Source organism: Heterodontus francisci, chromosome 6, assembly GCF_036365525.1.
Source record: "Heterodontus francisci isolate sHetFra1 chromosome 6, sHetFra1.hap1, whole genome shotgun sequence".
NCBI classification, from domain to species: domain Eukaryota; kingdom Metazoa; phylum Chordata; class Chondrichthyes; order Heterodontiformes; family Heterodontidae; genus Heterodontus; species Heterodontus francisci.
This window is the reverse complement of record NC_090376.1, coordinates 38,204,420-38,221,688: the sequence shown is the minus strand read 5'-3', so window position 1 is coordinate 38,221,688 and position 17,269 is coordinate 38,204,420. Positions and strand designations below refer to the sequence as shown.

General features: G+C 40.1%; 1 protein-coding gene across 7 annotated transcripts in view; it reads right to left on the bottom strand.

Moving 5' to 3' along the window:
* stard13b (StAR related lipid transfer domain containing 13b) overlaps positions 1 to 17,269 on the bottom strand; it is a 617,921-nt gene that overhangs the window by 233,018 nt on the left and 367,634 nt on the right. The window contains exon 1 of one of the 7 annotated variants that reach the window (XM_068033494.1): positions 10,815 to 11,229. The exons of 5 other annotated variants lie outside the window; for them this stretch is intronic. In XM_068033494.1, the coding sequence (XP_067889595.1) occupies positions 10,815 to 10,935 (121 nt within the window). In that variant the 5' untranslated portion in view covers positions 10,936 to 11,229. Of the gene's footprint in view, positions 1 to 10,814; positions 11,230 to 17,269 lie in introns of those variants that run through there. One more of the 7 variants, XM_068033495.1, reaches the window with a different exon arrangement.

Here is a 17,269-nt window from a genome sequence, read left to right as displayed (position 1 = left end):
AACAAACTTGATAAAAAAATTATTTTAAAACTCTGTGGACTTTTTAAAATCATTTTTGAGAGATTCGACATTCCACAAATTTGCAATTAGTGTTTCATAAGAACATAAGAAATAGGAGCAGGAGGAGTCCATACGGTTCCTCGAGCCTGCTCCACTATTCAATATGATCATGGCTGCTTTTCTGCCTTAACTTTACTTTCTTGCCAGACCCCATATCCCTTGATTCCCTGAGAGTTCAAAATTGTTACGACCAAGTGAGAAAGGTGTCTAGGGGTCTTTCTCAGCCTTCACCTGATCTTATTGTAACAGGTTTTCATTTTTCAACACACCATGTTTTGAGCTACCCCTTGGTGAATCCTTGTTCACCACTTTCCAATTATAAGGCAAAGAAACCAGCACAACCAGGTTTTCTTAGGTTTAAAGAAGAAAAGTGAAATTTATTAAAAACTTAAACTTGAATTCTAATTAAATTAACGCCTACGGATACACGCTGCACCCCACGCTAGCATGCATATGCGATACACACATGCAAATAGAGACAGAAAAGAGCAGAAGAAAAAAGTGGAGAAGTTTGAGGCAATCTCTGAAGACGGTTTTTTACTGTGCTTTGAGCTTGCTGCAGAGTCCTTCCTTGTAGGTAATCTTGCTTTTTGTTGGGGCCCAGTATTTTTCTTAAACCTTGTTCACTGTAGGAGACTTCTCTCTCTTGGGGTTCATGTGTCTTCGATGGTTTCCGAAACTGGTGAGAGTGAGATGAGAGCAGACAGGAGAGAGGTATTTTCAGTCCAAGTGCAAACAGCTTTCTGAGTTTTAAAAACTCTGTGGCAAGTTCAAATTCAAAAAACTCCAACAGCCAGTTAGTCATGTGACTAAACTGGTCTGGCCACGTCTTCTGTGTCTTGGGAAAGCAGGAACTGGTTCCTTTGTTTCAACACTGTCTGCTAGTATGCAAAAAAAGGTCTTTCCAGTGAGGGGCCTGGCAATTCCTTGTGATAGGCCCTTTTTTCCCTAGTAACAATTTTAAGTTTTAATGTTCATGTAGAGAAATTAATGTCTCATTCTTGGCAGGTGGGGGCCTGCATGACAAAATCTATCTCAGCCTTAAAGATATTCAATGATGGAGCATCCACTACCCTCTGAGGTAGAGAATTCCAAAGATCCACAACCCTTTGAGTGAAGAAATTTCTCCTTATCTGTCATAAATGATCAACCCCTTATCCTGAGGCTGTGTCCCCATGTTCTAGATCTCCCAGCCTGGGGAAGCAACCTCTCAGTGTCTCCCCTGTCAAGACCCTTCAGAATTTTGTATGTTTCAATGAGATCACCTCTCATTCAACTAAACTCCATAGAGTACAAGCCCAAATTACTCAGCCTCTCATCATAGGACAACCCTCTCATCCCCGGAACCTATCCAGTGAACCTTCATTCCAAGGCAAGTATATCTTTCCTTAGAGATGGAGACTAAACCTGCACACAGTACTCCAGGTGTGGTCTCACTGAAGCCCTATACAGGTGTATCTGTTATGCCATTCCAATCCCCTTGCAATAAAGGCCAACATTCCATTTGCCTTCCTAATTGATTGCTGCACCTGAATGTTAACTTTTTGGGCTCCTTATACAAGTACACACCCAAATCTCTCTGAACATCAATATTTAAAAGTTTCACACCTTTTAAAAATATTATAATTTTCTATTATTAATTTGCAAAGTGATTCTCCCACACTTCCCCACATTATACATCTGACACCTTGTTGACCATTAACTTAACCCAACTATATCACTTTGCAGCCTCTTTGTGTCCTCCTCATAGTTTACATTCCCAACTAGCTTTGTAGTGTCAAGGCCAGAGAGGTTGTTCTGCAGTAGTTATGAACTTAGTATGCTGTTAAAAACCCAGATACAAGGCGTAACTTTTACTAGGGCTCTTGTAGTGAGACTAATAGTGTAAGAGTGGAAGAGCATGCCAATTTTTTTTAGTTAATCAGATGTGGGTGTCACTGGCAAGCATGTATTGCTCATTCCTAATTGTCCTACAGAAGGTGGTAGTGAGCCTTATTTTTGAACCTCTGCAGTCTGTGTGGTGAAGGCACTCCCACAATGCTGTTACGTAGGGAGTTCTAGGATTTTGACCTAGCCACGATCAAGGAACAGCGATATATTTCCAAGTCAGAATGGTGTGTGATTTAGAGGGCAACTTGCAGTTGGTGACGTTGTCACATGCCTGCTGCCCTAGGCAGTAGAGGTCATGTTTTTGGGAAGTGCTGTCAAAGAAGCCTTGGCGTGTTGCTGCAGTGCATTGTGTAGACGGTACACATGGTGCACCGGTGATGGAGGGAATGAATGTTTAATGTGGTGGATGGGATGCCAATCAAGTGACTGCTTTGGCCTGGATGTTACTGAGTTGCATGAATGTTGTTAGATCTGCACTCAACCATGCAACTGCAGAGTATTCCACCACGCTCCTGACTTCAGCCTTATAGATGCAGGACAGACTTTGTGGAGGCAGGAGGTGAGTTGCTCATTGCTGAATTCCCAGCCTCTGATGTGCTCTTGTAGCCACAGTATTCATATGGCTGGCCCAGTTAAGTTTCTGGTCAATGGTGAGCTCCAGGATATTGATAGTGGAGGATTTGGCAATGGTAATGCCAATGAATGTCAAGGAAAGGTGCTTAGACGCTCTCATTCGAAGTTGTCATTGCTTGGCCTTAATATGGCGCAAATGTTGCATGTCACTTATCTGCCCAAGCCTGGATATTGTCCAGGTCTTGCTGCATGCTACATTATCTGAGGAGTTGTGAATGGAATTAAACACCTTGCAATCATCAGCAAACATCCCCACTTTTGACCTTATGCTGGAGGGAAGATCATTAATGAAGATGATTGGGCTTAGGACACTGCCCTGAGGAACAGCAATGTCCCACGTTTGAGATGATTGGCTTCCAACAACTGCAACCATCTTCCTTTGTGCTAGGTATGACTCCAGCCAATGGAGAATGTTCCCCTTGATTTTCACTGACTTCAATTTCACAGAGGCTCCTTGATTACACACTCAGTCAAATGCTACCTTGATGGCTTGGGCAGGCACTCTCACCTCATCTCTGGACTTCAGCTTCTTTATCCATGTTTGCACCATGGCTGTAATGAGGTCAGGAGCTGAGTGGTCCTTGCGGAATCCAAACTGAGCATCGGTGAGCAGGTTATTGGTGACTAAGTGTCGCTTCACAGCACTGTTGATGACACCTTCCATCACTTTGCTGATGATTGAGATTGGACTGATGAGGTGGTAATTGGATGGATTAGATTTGTCCTGCCTCTTGCAGATAGTACATATCTGGGCAATTTTTCACTTTGTTACATTGGTGGGGTTTGAACTCATGTCTCTGGATCATTAGTCCAGGCCTCCGGATTACAAGTTTAGTAACATAAGCATTGTACTATCATTCAATTCAAGTGATTTCAGAAAATTTCCATCTGTGTGGAACTTCAACAGCACTAAGAATCAATGACAGCAGCATCTGGATTTCCGTGATTAACTGCGTAAGTGCAGACACCGGAAGTTGCTGTCAGTTTCACAGTTGTAATAACAGCAAGCACTGACAGTTTGGCCATCATTACAACCACAAATTCCGTACCATTGTGTACAACAAGGGAGCTCACCACCTTTCTGATATCAAACAAATGTTATTTTTGTAGCCATTTGTTTTCACCTGTTGTTAGCAGCTGTGAGCCATTGATGGTAACTGTCTCCCTAAATTCTCAGCAAGGTCAGTTTTACCTTGAGCAGCCTGCAAAATGGCAGTGTCTCCTTACAGCTTCTTATTTTTCTGTTGCATTTTATGAAAGTACAGGCATTAGAAACTGTACCTGATTTTCAAAATGTTCATGGAGCCTTTATGTACAAATTTGGTGCAACTCAGCAGCTTTTTAGTGCTGTCTAAAACTGGAGCGTGGAGTGAGAATGTAATTTTTCATATTTGAAATATTCACAGATTGCGTTGTCTCCATCCCCCTTGACAGACACAAAATATCTCATAACCTCCACTATTCCTGCAATTTTGAGAGAGTCTGGTGGCTTGTCTCATTGTTTCCGATGACTAGCTCTGTTCATAAGGGATAGAAGTGTGTTCAGCAGCACAGTAATGAAATTCTAACCCCTACTGATGAACTTAAAGACACGATTAACAGCCTGAATTTCTTCAAGCCATGACTAATTATTTGACACTACAGTTTACAGAAATAGTGGGTGTGTGTGGGGCCTGTTTGTACAGCAGGTGAGTGAAACACTTGCAGTCTCTGGATTAAACCAGAGCAGCCATCCTACAAAGGTACAGCTTCTATACTGTTAGCGGTTGTCAGTACATGGTTGGTGGCTCTATTATGTTATTACTCATCTAGTCTTTCTCCGATTATATTGCACAGTGAGGCAGATTTTGAATATCTGCAATAGCGTAAGATAGACAGCCCGTTTTATATCACTTCCGATTTTTACTTTCTTTGACCACACCATAATACAGGAAGGCAAATGAAACTCAATATAGTTAAGTGTGAGGTGGTTCATTTTAAGAGGAATAAGTTGGCCACTTGCACCTTGGAAGATCAGCAACTAAATGGGGTAGTAAAGCAAAGAAATCTAGGAATACAGATAAGTAAATCACTACAGGTTATTAGCCATAAAGAGTGAAAAGTGCTAGGGTCCATTTCTAGAGGGATAGAATACAAAAACAGGTAGGTAATGTTAAATTTATATAGATCTTTAGTTGGAATGTTCTTGGAAAACTGTGTGCAGTTCTCATCTCCATATTTATAGAAAGGATATTGAATCACTGAAGAAAGTGCAGAAAAATTTACCTTGATGCTGTCTGAATTGAGAAGATGCAACTATCAGGAAAAATTGAGCAGGTTGGGGGTCTTTTATTTGGAAAAGAGAAAATTAACAGCAGACTTGGAGGGGTTTGACAGAGTGATGGGGAGAAACTGTTTCCGCTTGTAGGCGACTCTAGAACAAGAGGACATTAATATAAGATTGCCATAAAACGATCAAATATGGAATTTACGAGGAATTTGTTTACACAGAGCACGGTGAGAACTCACTGCCACATGGAGTGGTTGAACGAGATAGCACTAGTGCATTTAAGAGGAAGCTCAATGCATACGTGAGGGAGAAATGAATAAAGAGATATGTGAGCAGGGAGGGAACAGGTCATTAAAATGGGAGAATGATCACTTGGAGTATAAACACTGGTATTGGCCACGGTTTCGAAACTGTGGATTCTATGTAATATTTTTAATATATTATAGATAGATTTATCGTAACAAACAAGAGTTGGCCAAGTGTAAAATTCAGCTGTTGTCTGTCATTAAAGATACTGGAAAATAAAATAAAGCCAACTAAAGAAGATTCTCTTTTCCAGGTTTCGGAAAGTCAGAGGAGACATCTAAATGGTCAAAAATTTATGTTCCTGCAAAATAGCTACAGCAGAATCATACTAGTTATTTAGTTGGCAGTGTATTGGTGATTATAGACTTAGGTAAGAAGTCTTCTAAGAGTACTTTTGAAGTGTAGTTACAGTTGTAATGTAGGAAACATGACAGCCAATTTGCACATAATAAGGTCCCACAAACAGCAATGTGATAATGACTAGATAATCTGTTTTAGTGATGATGGTAGAGGGGCAAACATTGGCCAGGACTCTGGGAAGAACTCTGGGAAGTTCTTCTTCAAATAGTGTCATGGCATCTCTTATGCCCAGCTGAGAGGGCAGATGAGATCTTGGTTTAACTTCTCATCCAAAGGATGAGATGATCAAGTACTTCATGGGAGTTCTCCTAGGCTGCTTTTTAAAAATTTGGTCATGGGATGTGGGCATCAGTGGCAAGGCCAGCATTTATTGCCCGTCCCTAATTGTCCTTGAATTGGGGCTGGGAAGCTGTCTGTGAGGGGAAGAAATCCAGGATTTAAAATTCTGGAGCTTATTTCATTAATTCATATGTATTTATGCAAGACTTTCCCTCAAGAGCTTCAAGACATGGAGTGAAGTTCACAAAGGGAACAATGTGAGTGAAGTGTAGAAGGCATGGGTTTGATGAGCCAAATGGCCTGGCCAACGTTTATCCATCCTGTAGAACCTTGCTATGTGAAAATGATCAACTGTGTTTACCCAGACAACAAGGGACTGCACATCAAAAGTAATTAATTAGCTGTGAGACACTTTGAGATGTCCTAAAGACATGAACAGCAACAGCAACAACAACAACTTGTATTTATATAGTGCCTGAAATGTAGTTAAACATCCCAAGGTGCTTCACATGTAGTTAAACGTCCCAAGGTGCTTCACAGGAGCATTATCAACCAAAATTTGACACCAAGCAACATAAGGAGAAAAGCCCCATATAAACACAGGTTCTTTATTTTGTTATTCATGTCCATCGTGTTGGTGCTACCTCTTTGCTAGAGCATTTCAAAACTGATCTGTGCTCTCTCTGAAGCCTTGTATCTTTCTCTGCTTCAAATATTTATCCAAATTTTCCTTAAAAGCAATGATCTACATCAGCCAATTTCCTGTGGCAAAGCACTCCATGCTCTCTGTGTAAAGAAATCTCTCTTCTAATTTTCTTAGGGATAATTTTAACTTGATGACCTCTTGTCACTGATTCCCCAACCAGAGAAAATAGTCTTTTCCTATTCACTCTATCAAAACACTTCATAATTTTAAAAACTATTAAATCTGCTCTTAGCCTTCTCTCTTGCAGTGAAAATTATCCCTGCATCTCAAGTCTTCTCCTCATATCTTTAGTTTCTCAACTCTAGCATCATCCTGGATGTGTACGTTATCTCCTTTATGGCTTTAATGTCCTTCCTATAAAGGGATGTCCAAAACAATACAAACTATTCCAACTGAAGCCTAACCAATGTTTTGTATAAATTCATCATTACTTCTTCAGTCTTGCACACCATGTCCCAAAATGTTATTTTTTTTTCTGGCTTTATCTACCTGAACTTGCATCTTTAGGGAATTATGTATTTGAACTCCTAGGTATCTCTTTGTTAAGCCACATTCTTCAAGTATACTCTCATTCCTTGTTTTTATTTCTCACTTATCCATATTGGATTGCATCTGGCACCTTGCTGCACATTAAGCTGATCAGTTGATGTCTTTCTGAATTTTTTTTTTACAGTACCTTCACTTTTTGCCAACCCTTCCACTTTTGTGTCATTGACACATTTCAAGATTGTATTCACAACACGCAACTCAAAATTATCTATATACCTAGAACAAAAGTGAACGTAGCACTGACCTCTAAGGCATATTACACTGAGCAGCCATCTCCTGTCCAAGCAACACCCATTTACCTTAACTCTTTGTTTCTTGTCTGTCAGCTAATTTTGTACATTTTCTCCTATACAGTACACCTGGATTTTCCTAACAAGCCTCTTGTGAGACACCTTATCAAATAACTTCTGACAATCAAAGACACTCCATCTACTGCATTCTGCCTAACTTTCCAAATGCTCATCTCTTCAAAAACACTCAGTTAAATTTGTACAACATGACTTGCCTTTAACAATTCCTTAATTAATGCATGTTTACTAATTTTATGTTGAGTAATGGATTATAAGAGGTTTTCCACAGTGGAGTTCATGCCATTCAGGCCTGGTGATGTTTTCACCTTGAGTTCTTCTACTTCATAACCAATTCATTTTCAACAGGTAGCGGCATCAATTGTGCCAAATTTTCCTTTAATACGTATGTTCTCATGATTTCTTTCCCCCTCCCTAGCCCAAGGATGCTGAGGCCAAATGCAGTGTCTGATCATGATTAGACAGATCAATTAATTTGCCAAGGAGTGGCAATTAAATCTGGGACATTCGGATCTATACAGTTTTGTGCCAGCCTACCTTTTGCCATCAAGGGGTGACCCAAATCACATTTATTTAAAGTTTGAGAAGAAATAAAAGAGAATTGTTTGGAAAATACACAGATTATTTTATTAGTTATGAATGGTGACTTACTTGAGGAGCACCCTACACATGTTAATAATATGGCAGCTCTTAGGTGGGAAAGAGGCCAGTTTTCACATTAGTTTTTGTTTGTCATCCTCAAATCACTTTTTTACAAGTTATCAAGCCTTGTGATCCACTTTTGTGCTTATGCTCAAGGGAGTAGGAAATTGGGCTAATTAACTCGTTCACATTTTAAGTCCCAAGGACTCCTTTGTTTTTGTCAAACTAAATTTGTTACTTATTTTTAAAATGTAGGAAACATTAAATGCCTGAAATCTGTACTTTACATGTTATTTGAATGCTACCCCGTTCTGATTATTGTTGCTGATACTGCTCATATACTGACCTAAAATAAACATGTTTGCTATTTAAAAGATTTGCATCATTCAATCCATGCTTGAATGATAACTGTGGCAGCTAATTGCTCCCATTAGATGGTGTAATTGTAATTTGGAATAAGGGAAAATAAACATTTAACTTCTTAAAGATGAGCATTTCATTTTTGTTGCTACACACAGCTGTTCCCACACCTCTTAAGATTCATTAAATACACACACACACCCCAAAACTTTCTTGCACATTACTTTCTCTTTGTAAAATATGTTCCGACACTGACAGTCTCGTAGAGAGTTACTTGTGACACCACAGAACTTGTCTGCCTTGCTTTTTTGTGTGTGTGCTGGGTGAGGGAAGAAGCAATTCCCAATATCATTACAATCCATGAATATAAGAAATTTTGTTTTGAATAGAATCTTTAAACAGAGTTCATTGCCCTTTATACTGTGGGCACTGGCTTGCCATTGGAGCTTGCTTCATAGCAATAGGAATTTGCTGAAACTAGTTATACTGATGACTATGCACTGCTCTGGCATCAAGTCTGTTCATCCAGCACCCCTGTGCTCATTGACCTACATTGGCTCCTGGTCCAGCACCACCTCTGATTTAAAATTCTCATCCTTGTGTTCAAATCCTCACTTCTCTCTATCTCTGCAACTTCCTTCAGCCCAACAACCCACTGAGATCTCTGTGTTCCCCCAATTCTGATCTCTTGAGCATCCCTGATTTCCTTCACTCCAGTCATTGGTGGCCATGCCTTCAGTTTCTTGACCCTAAGCTCTAGAATTCCCTCCCTAAAACTCTTGGCCTCTCTACCTCTTTCTCCTCCTTTAAGATGCTCCTTAAAACCTACCTCATTGACCAAGCTGTGGGTCACCTGTCCTAATACCTCTTTATGTGGCTCATTGTCAAATTTTGTCTGATAACACTCCTGTGATGTCTTACTACATTAACAGCACTATGTAAATGCTAATTGTTGTTGCTTCAATTCTAGGGAAAGTAGAGATTGTGCAGGAATGCTTCAGTACATGAGCAGAGCTCCACTGACTGGTGTGGGAATGTGAATGAAATTGAAGTATCCCTGTTGCTCCTGCCCTGGCTGACATCAGTAAACTCAAGGATCAAAGCTTCCTGGTCTCCACGGCTCAACTACTCACTGCACATACTTTAATGAGCACCTGGGGAAGCTTGGGAATTTACACCTGTTGGGACAAAACTGATGCAATGTTTTCTCTTTCCAAAATAACAGCAAGATAAAAAAAAATACTTGCATACAAATAAGTAAGCTAGATAAAAATGAAACCTATATATAAAGAAATAATAAGTCAGGTGATCGTTTTTTGAAAGGCTATAATTAACTGGTTGAACATGTGCCTGGGAAACACTGCAGTTACAGAAAATTCTCATGGTCCGTGGGAGTTTTTTTTGTAAATAAATAACTTCCCCATCAAAAAAGCAAACAATTGCTGGCCCAAAGTCACTTTTAGATTATCCAGTGTGATCTGACCCAGTGAAGACTTCACAATAAGATGACTAGACACTAATGGCAAGCAGCCCAGTCCAGCTCTGAAGTCCTTCACAACACAATCTACATTGGCTTAGTTGACAACTGGCTGTTAAAATCAATGGATTTACACTGGATGTCATCCTAGCATTTGCTTTGCACAAACCAGTAATGAGATGATATTGAAATAAGCATCTGGCCTCAGACTGCAGCATGCATAAGCAGTTCCACCAAGACATACCAGCTGAGTCACTGTCACATTGTCTAGCTGCTGCTAATTGTTCTATTTTCGTGTCAAAGTCTGAAACAGTAATCTTGGGAACAAAATCTTCAAGTTTGGGGGGGGGGGGGGGGTGAAAAAACATCCTGAACACGGAGGAGCTGTGTTTACACATCCTCCTTGTGAAAGGCCGAGCACCAAGAGACAGTGCTGTCTGGCATTGCTGTTTAAAGCACAGGACATTGTGAGTGTTGATTCACAGCTGGAGGCCAGTTTACCAGGGAACCGAGTCTCAAACAACCTTTCAATACAAATCCAATTCTACCGTTAGGAAAAGAAATGTCAATCATGACAGTAGGGCCAAAATATCAGCAAAACCCCCCCCCCCCGAATCGGTCAGGCATTTATTGTCTATTCCAAGCATGTTATGGTGCACATTTGGCAAACTTGTTGCGTAAAATAATCGATTGCATTCTCGTTTCCAGGAATGTAACAGCCAGGGGAGCTGACGAGTGTTTGTACATTGAATGCTGCAACCATTCAAACTTCCTAACATTATCGTTTCATCCTTTAAGTTACCCCTTTCGCGACCTCCAGCAGCGAAACCTGACTGGAGGATGAAAGGATTCATTTACAAACCTGGAAGATGCGACAAGTTATATAAATAATGATGATTCCCCCTTCCCTCCCTCCATCCAGATTTTCAAAAATAAAGTTGACAGGAGGGTGCAATCCGGGTTTAGGGAACTGACCTGCCAGCCGGCGCTCCCTGACATTTTTCCACAATAAATCCCAAGCTTTGGCGGTGGAGTCCTTCAGATGCTCGCTGAAAGACCTCCTCAGTTGGTGCCTCGCTGATTTCCGATGGGCCATCCCTTTATCCCAAGATTTAACGCTCTTGATCCCAAACCAGCAGCTGCTCCATGGAATTTCCTCCACCCACCCAACACCCCCTCCAAACTTTCCAACTCCTCACTCCCTGGATTCCTGTCTCTCAATACGCCGATGGACCCTGAGGTGAAGGTTGGTTGCGATCTGCACCGATACAGAGCTGCTGATGGTTTGTAGCATGGCTAACTCAATGCTGGTTGTGAGCTTTGCTTTGCTGACTGCCTGTCGGAAAGCAAGGAGGGCTGGCCAGTGTCCCCTTGGCAGGACCCCGTGCTCCCTCCTCCCAGTCAGTACGGTACCAGATGTGCCGAGCTTTGACTTTCCCACTGACGCGCGATTACAGTAGCTGCTGGGAGGGGGCTCTCCTCCTCTGCAGCACAAGCTCGCCTGTCCCAGCAACAGATGTACTCACTGACTCCCCGCATCTGTGTCTGAGAGCTGCTCCATCACTACTATAACGGTACACACACTTTCAACGCATTTTTTTTGTCCTGGCAAATAAAGTCTACCTCATTTCTATTTAGATCACAGTCTAATTATCTCACATTAATCTAGTAAAAAATATTTTCAAAATGTAACTAAATCGTTTTACCCAATTCAAATAAAAACACAATTAATATTTATTCAAGTTTTGAATAGCATAATATTCTCTGACTCCAAACTACTTCTTTACATATTGGTTTTACCTTTCACTGTTGATATATTTGACTGTAGTTGCACCATGAGAGTATTTTTCATTATTTCAAAGAGCTCTCACGAAGGTCATTTCAACATAAGTTTCGTCTTTTTGTCTAGTCTTGGAGGTCAACCTCCAACAGATTTTTAAAAAATGATCCATGATTTGATGCCATAAATTAAATCATCAATAACACTTACCACTCCATTTTTCAAATTGAAAAAATTTCCTAAACTCTGCTGGTATGAATGAAATGCGTCATCACAAGTTTACAACACAGCAGCCTGACAACTGAGTTTTTGGAGCTGTAAGTTCCAGACTTTGCCAAGAGTTGAGTAAATATTCCCCAATGAGGCATACATACTCCACTTTTATTACAAGACTCCAATTCCATATACATGGAAGTGAAAATAGTCTGTAGAATATTTTGATTTGGAAAACTGGAAGAGCCCTTTGCAAAAAATCCAGGCGAATTTTCACTGCTGTTCCATTGGGATTGAATCATTGCCAGTATTATCAGTTACATTGTGGGATGCTGCTTATCTCCACTTTGTACTTATCATAGAAGCAGAGTGCAGCTGGTGCAAATTCATTCATTCCTGCTCAGGCACATGTTTACCTTTCTCACCACTACAATATTTTGATTGGTACAGCAGTGTAGGTTTTATGTAAATTAAGCTTAAATGTGCAACAGGCTGACTCTAAATATGCTCGACAAAAGACAATAAATAACTGGGATTAAGGAGATAGCAGGCATGTAAGAAAGGAATGGGGAGAAAACATATGTTACAGGAACTGAGACATCAAAATATTTATGTATCTATAAAAAAATCACCCCTAAAATGCAAACAACAATAATGTGCCAGAAATCAACAATTCATGCAAGACATGCAACCAGATTCCTTTAGAGACCAAGTCTTTTGTCTCTAGTGCTTAGTCTCTCCTTCAAAAATATCTCAAGACAAGACAAAAAAAGGAGATATTTTTGCAATGGAACAGAGAACGTGTTAAATCTTTATAAAACATTGAATTAGGCCCCAGCTGGTGTATTGTGTCCAATGCTGGACACCACACTTTAGGAAGGGTTTGAAGGCTTTGGAGCGAGTGCAGAAGAGATTTACTATAATGGTTCCAGGAATGAGAGATTACAATTACGTAGATAGACTGGAGAACTGGGGTTGTTCTCCTTAGAGCAGAAAAGACTAAAAGTAGATCTGACAGAGGTGTTTAAATCATGAAAGGTTTAGGTAGAGAAAATAAAGAAAAACTGTTTCCAATGGCTGAAGAGTCAATAAGCAGATGACACAGATTTAAGGTGATGAACAAAGAACCAAAGACAACATGAAGAGAAACTCTTTTTATGCAATGAGTGGTTAAGATTTGGAATGTACAGCTCTTGAGGTGGTGGATACAGATTCACTAGTAGGCTTCAAAAGGGAATTGCATAATTACTTGAAGGAGAAAACAATTGCATGGATATGAGGAAAGAATGGGGAATGGATTGTACTTTGAAAGAGCCAGTGCAGACTCAATGGGCCGAGTGGCCCCCTTCTGTGCTGCACTATCCTATGATTTTATAATTCAGTATTAACATCATAGAATGGTTACAGCAACAATGAGGCCATTCAGCCCATCGTGTCCATACCAGCTTTCTGCAGGAGAAACTCAGCTAGTCCCACTCCCCAGCCTTTTTGTGTGGCCCTGCAAATTTTTTTCTCTTTGGATAATTTTGCAATTCCTTTTTGAAAGCCACTATTGAACCTGCCTCCAACACACTCTCAGTCAGTGCATTCCAGACCCTAAACACTCTGCAAAAAAAAAAATTTCCTTATGTCTGCTTTGGTTCTTTTGACATTCACCTTAAATCGGTGTCCTCTGGTTCTCAACTCTTCCACCAATGAGAATAGTTTCTCCCTATCTACTTCATCCAGACCCCTCATGATTTGGAATACATCTATCAAATCTCCTCTCAACCCAGCTTCTCCAAACTATCCTCGTAACTGAAGTCCGTTATCCCCGGAACCATTCTTGTGAATGGTAGGAAGGTTGAAGAAAACCTTAGTCAAAGACTTTAGTTTTAAGAAAGGTGTTAAAGAAGGAGAAGGGAGGTGGCAAGGTTTTGGCAGGAAATTCTAGGGCAAACAACTGAAGGCACAGCAGGCAATGATGGTGCAAAGACAGTAGAGATGCACAAGACGCCAGAGTCACAGAAATGCAGAGTTCTGGAGGGGGGTGGAATTGTATGGCTGGGACAATACAAAGCCACACCAATATGGAGGGGCAAAGCCATGTAGGAATGAAACACAAGGATTAGAATTTTAAATTGGAAACTTTGGGGAACTCATAACCATTGTAAATCAGTATAAACACCTGAACATTTATATATCATCAACAGATGCTGTTGTCATGGTGACAACTATCATGGAGCAGATATTATTTCCTCAGGTTCAGTATTAGTGGTTGACCTATAAAATCATTCAAATAAACACAGTGGGAGTCATTTTAACTGGTGCCCAGAGTAAGGTCAGAGTGATATCAGGTCAGCCTCCCATTATACACCTCCCTCATTTTGCCCTTGAGAAAGATGTAAAATGAGCAACTGATCCGATATCATCCAATTTATACTATCGCCAAAAGTTAAAGCCCCGGTGTGTTCAAAAAATATGCTGAAAAGGCAGAGGAAGGACAGAAGTTTGGGAATTTGACTACATTCCTCTTGGTGCCTCAGAGTTCAGAGATCAAGGTTATAGATTTCATCAGTACTCATTAGGGACAATACAAAGACTGTAGAAGCAAGACTTCTTGGCTTCCTCCTGACACTTGGTCAATAAACTTCTTAGAAAATTCCTCCTGCCTATGTTGCAAAATGGAAAATATACACATTGAAAGCTGGTAAAAGGGTCAAAAGTCAAAGCAAATGCCTGTTAAGGTATTATAACCATATTGAGATATGTAATTAGTTGTACTGGATATAGAATCTTCCAATAATCAATTGAATGCTATTTCTCAACAAACCTGCAGTAAACACCAGTCTATGTACTTCGTATGTGGACCATCTAGCAGCATCGCTTGCACAGTTTAAATGTTGCTGGAAGTTTTCAATTAGACCAATCGAAGGTATTTATTATTCTCCAATTAACTATCTAGAAGAGATATACTTTACGTTGAAGGACAGGCACTTGTCTAATCTAGTCACCATCACCTTACTGAACATATTTTCTGCTTATCTTGGAGTAAATTTGCAGAACTTCCCTTGGCATCTCAGGCTGGCCTTTTGAACATTACCCCTCCCACCCTCCCATACATCTTAAACAAGTCTCATTTCCTAGCACCCCCACCCCCTCACTGCTCCCAATAGGCCCAAACAGATCTTACTTTTTTTAATTAATCTGATCCTAGTAGTTAACCTCATTTCATGCCAGTATCGTTTCCATATAATTGGGGAAAACAACAAAGCTTTTTACATATTTCTTCATCTAGTTATTCAGCTTCATCTGGGAGGGTGAGATGGTCACATCAGTGCTCCGCACAGCAACTGTCCACCATAGGAACATCGGAAATAGAAGCAGGAGTAGGCCATTCGGCCCCTTGAGCCTGCTCCGCCATTCGACTAGATCATGGCTGATCTTCTACCTCAACGACACTTTCCTGCACTATCCCCATATCCCTTGATATTTTTAATACCTAGAAATCTATCGATCTCTGGCTTGAACATAATGACTGAGCCTTCACAGCCCTCTGGGGTAGAGAATTCCAAAGATTCATCATCCTTTGAGTGAAGATCACTTCATGATTCAGAAGCACAATGTGTGATTCAAGTGGGGTGGCTAAATAATGCCTGTTTGCCCTCTCCCTTAAGTAGCAATGTACTGTTTCTAATCTCAGTTGATAGAATATTTGCCTCGGAGTAAGAAAGTTGTGAATTTAAGGCCAACTCTATGATTTGAGCAGTCTCTATCCTGGCTCTTAGTGCACTATTGAGAGAGTGCTATATTGTCAGAGGTAACCTTCTTCAGATTATGTTAGACTATGCCTCTGTTTTCCTGTTCCTAGTTATTTATGGAACCCTGTGGACAAAAGGGCTGACACATAACTACAGTAAGTGCATAATGTAATTCATTCTATATGAAGTACTTTGGGACATTTTTGAGAGATGTGATAAAGTGTTACTTGAAATGCTTTTCTGCCTTACTTTCTACCACTCCATGACACAATGCATCAATACTCTATTCCACTACACCTCCCTTAGGAGGTTCATTTAAGCAATAACTTATTAGTGTGCTTACTATAATAGTGAAATTGAAGACAGGTTGGATGATTGAAATGCTGGCCTGCAAGTTGAGTTCTCTATTCGTTGTTACAGTACAGACATTAGTGCATTAGAGCTATTCTATGATACCTTCAGAAAGTTTCAGAAAACGATTTCCTTGACAAAGAAACTGACACACATGCACTTAAAAAACCTGTGGTTCCCTTGTCAGAATGCAAGAGAGGGAACAAGGGAACCACAAGTTTTTTTAAGTGTGATGATTAAAATGTCAGTTTCTTTGTGCAAGCACAGCATGACCAGTAAAGGTATTGTGCTTAACTATCCTCAATTATATTTGAAATGGTAGTTGGCAGCCAGTCATAACCTGGAATTGCTTGATCATATTTTAAATAAGATATAGTTCCTAAAGGGTGCAAACTTCCTTCTTAGGTAAACACAACAATTTAATCCTAAACATAAGGCCCAACAATGACACTACACTATACGTGGAGCTGTTAAATAAGTCTGTTTCTGACAGTCATCCATAAGAATCTTTTATGGCTCCACATTCACATGATGGTGTCTGGCTAAGTAGTACTTAACTTAAACTGAATGTAGTCTACAGGGGCAGAACATTGTTTGGATTCCATCCCTCACCACCCATCTCATCAGTCTATTATTCTCTGTGTGGTCTGCAGCTGTACCTTGCTCAGCATTTTAACGCTAATTGTCCTCTCCTTATCCAATAAAAGGTCTTATTTGTACTTAGAATTAATGAAACAAACTAAACACATCTTACGCCACAGGAAGTGAAACATATATTTTTAAAAACCTTCAACAGCATTGTTTAATGTTTGTTGCTGAAAGAAGTCACCTTTCCTGAGTGTTTACATGTTGCAGTTTTTCTATTTTATTCAATATGATCGAAAGCTTTAAAATACTGAAAGATTTGTACACTCAAGATTCAAGAAACCTTGCAGAAATATGTGGTGATTTTATTCTGGAAAATGTAAACATTGCAAACAAACATAGGCATACAAAACTGTTATAAAGACAGCCCCTTATTTTATAAGTGGCTGACCACTTGAATGTTGACTAGCAGTATAAAAATATAAGAGGGGATCAGCTATAAACATTTTATTAATGTTGTTCTGACAAATAATGATGGCCTATGTGTAAGTTACCGCTCTTGGGCAACAAATAATGAAGGTAATGCACAACAAGCCAAGTTCCCAAGTAGCCCATAAAAGTGTCACTCTTTCAACCATTTAAGGTGCAAAAATAAATAACTCTAAGCAATGTTACTCTCGGCTGCTGATATAACAAGGACTTTTCTATTCACTCATGCTCCAGTGGAATTGCCTTAATCCTTGGCATTTGGAGTGGTATGG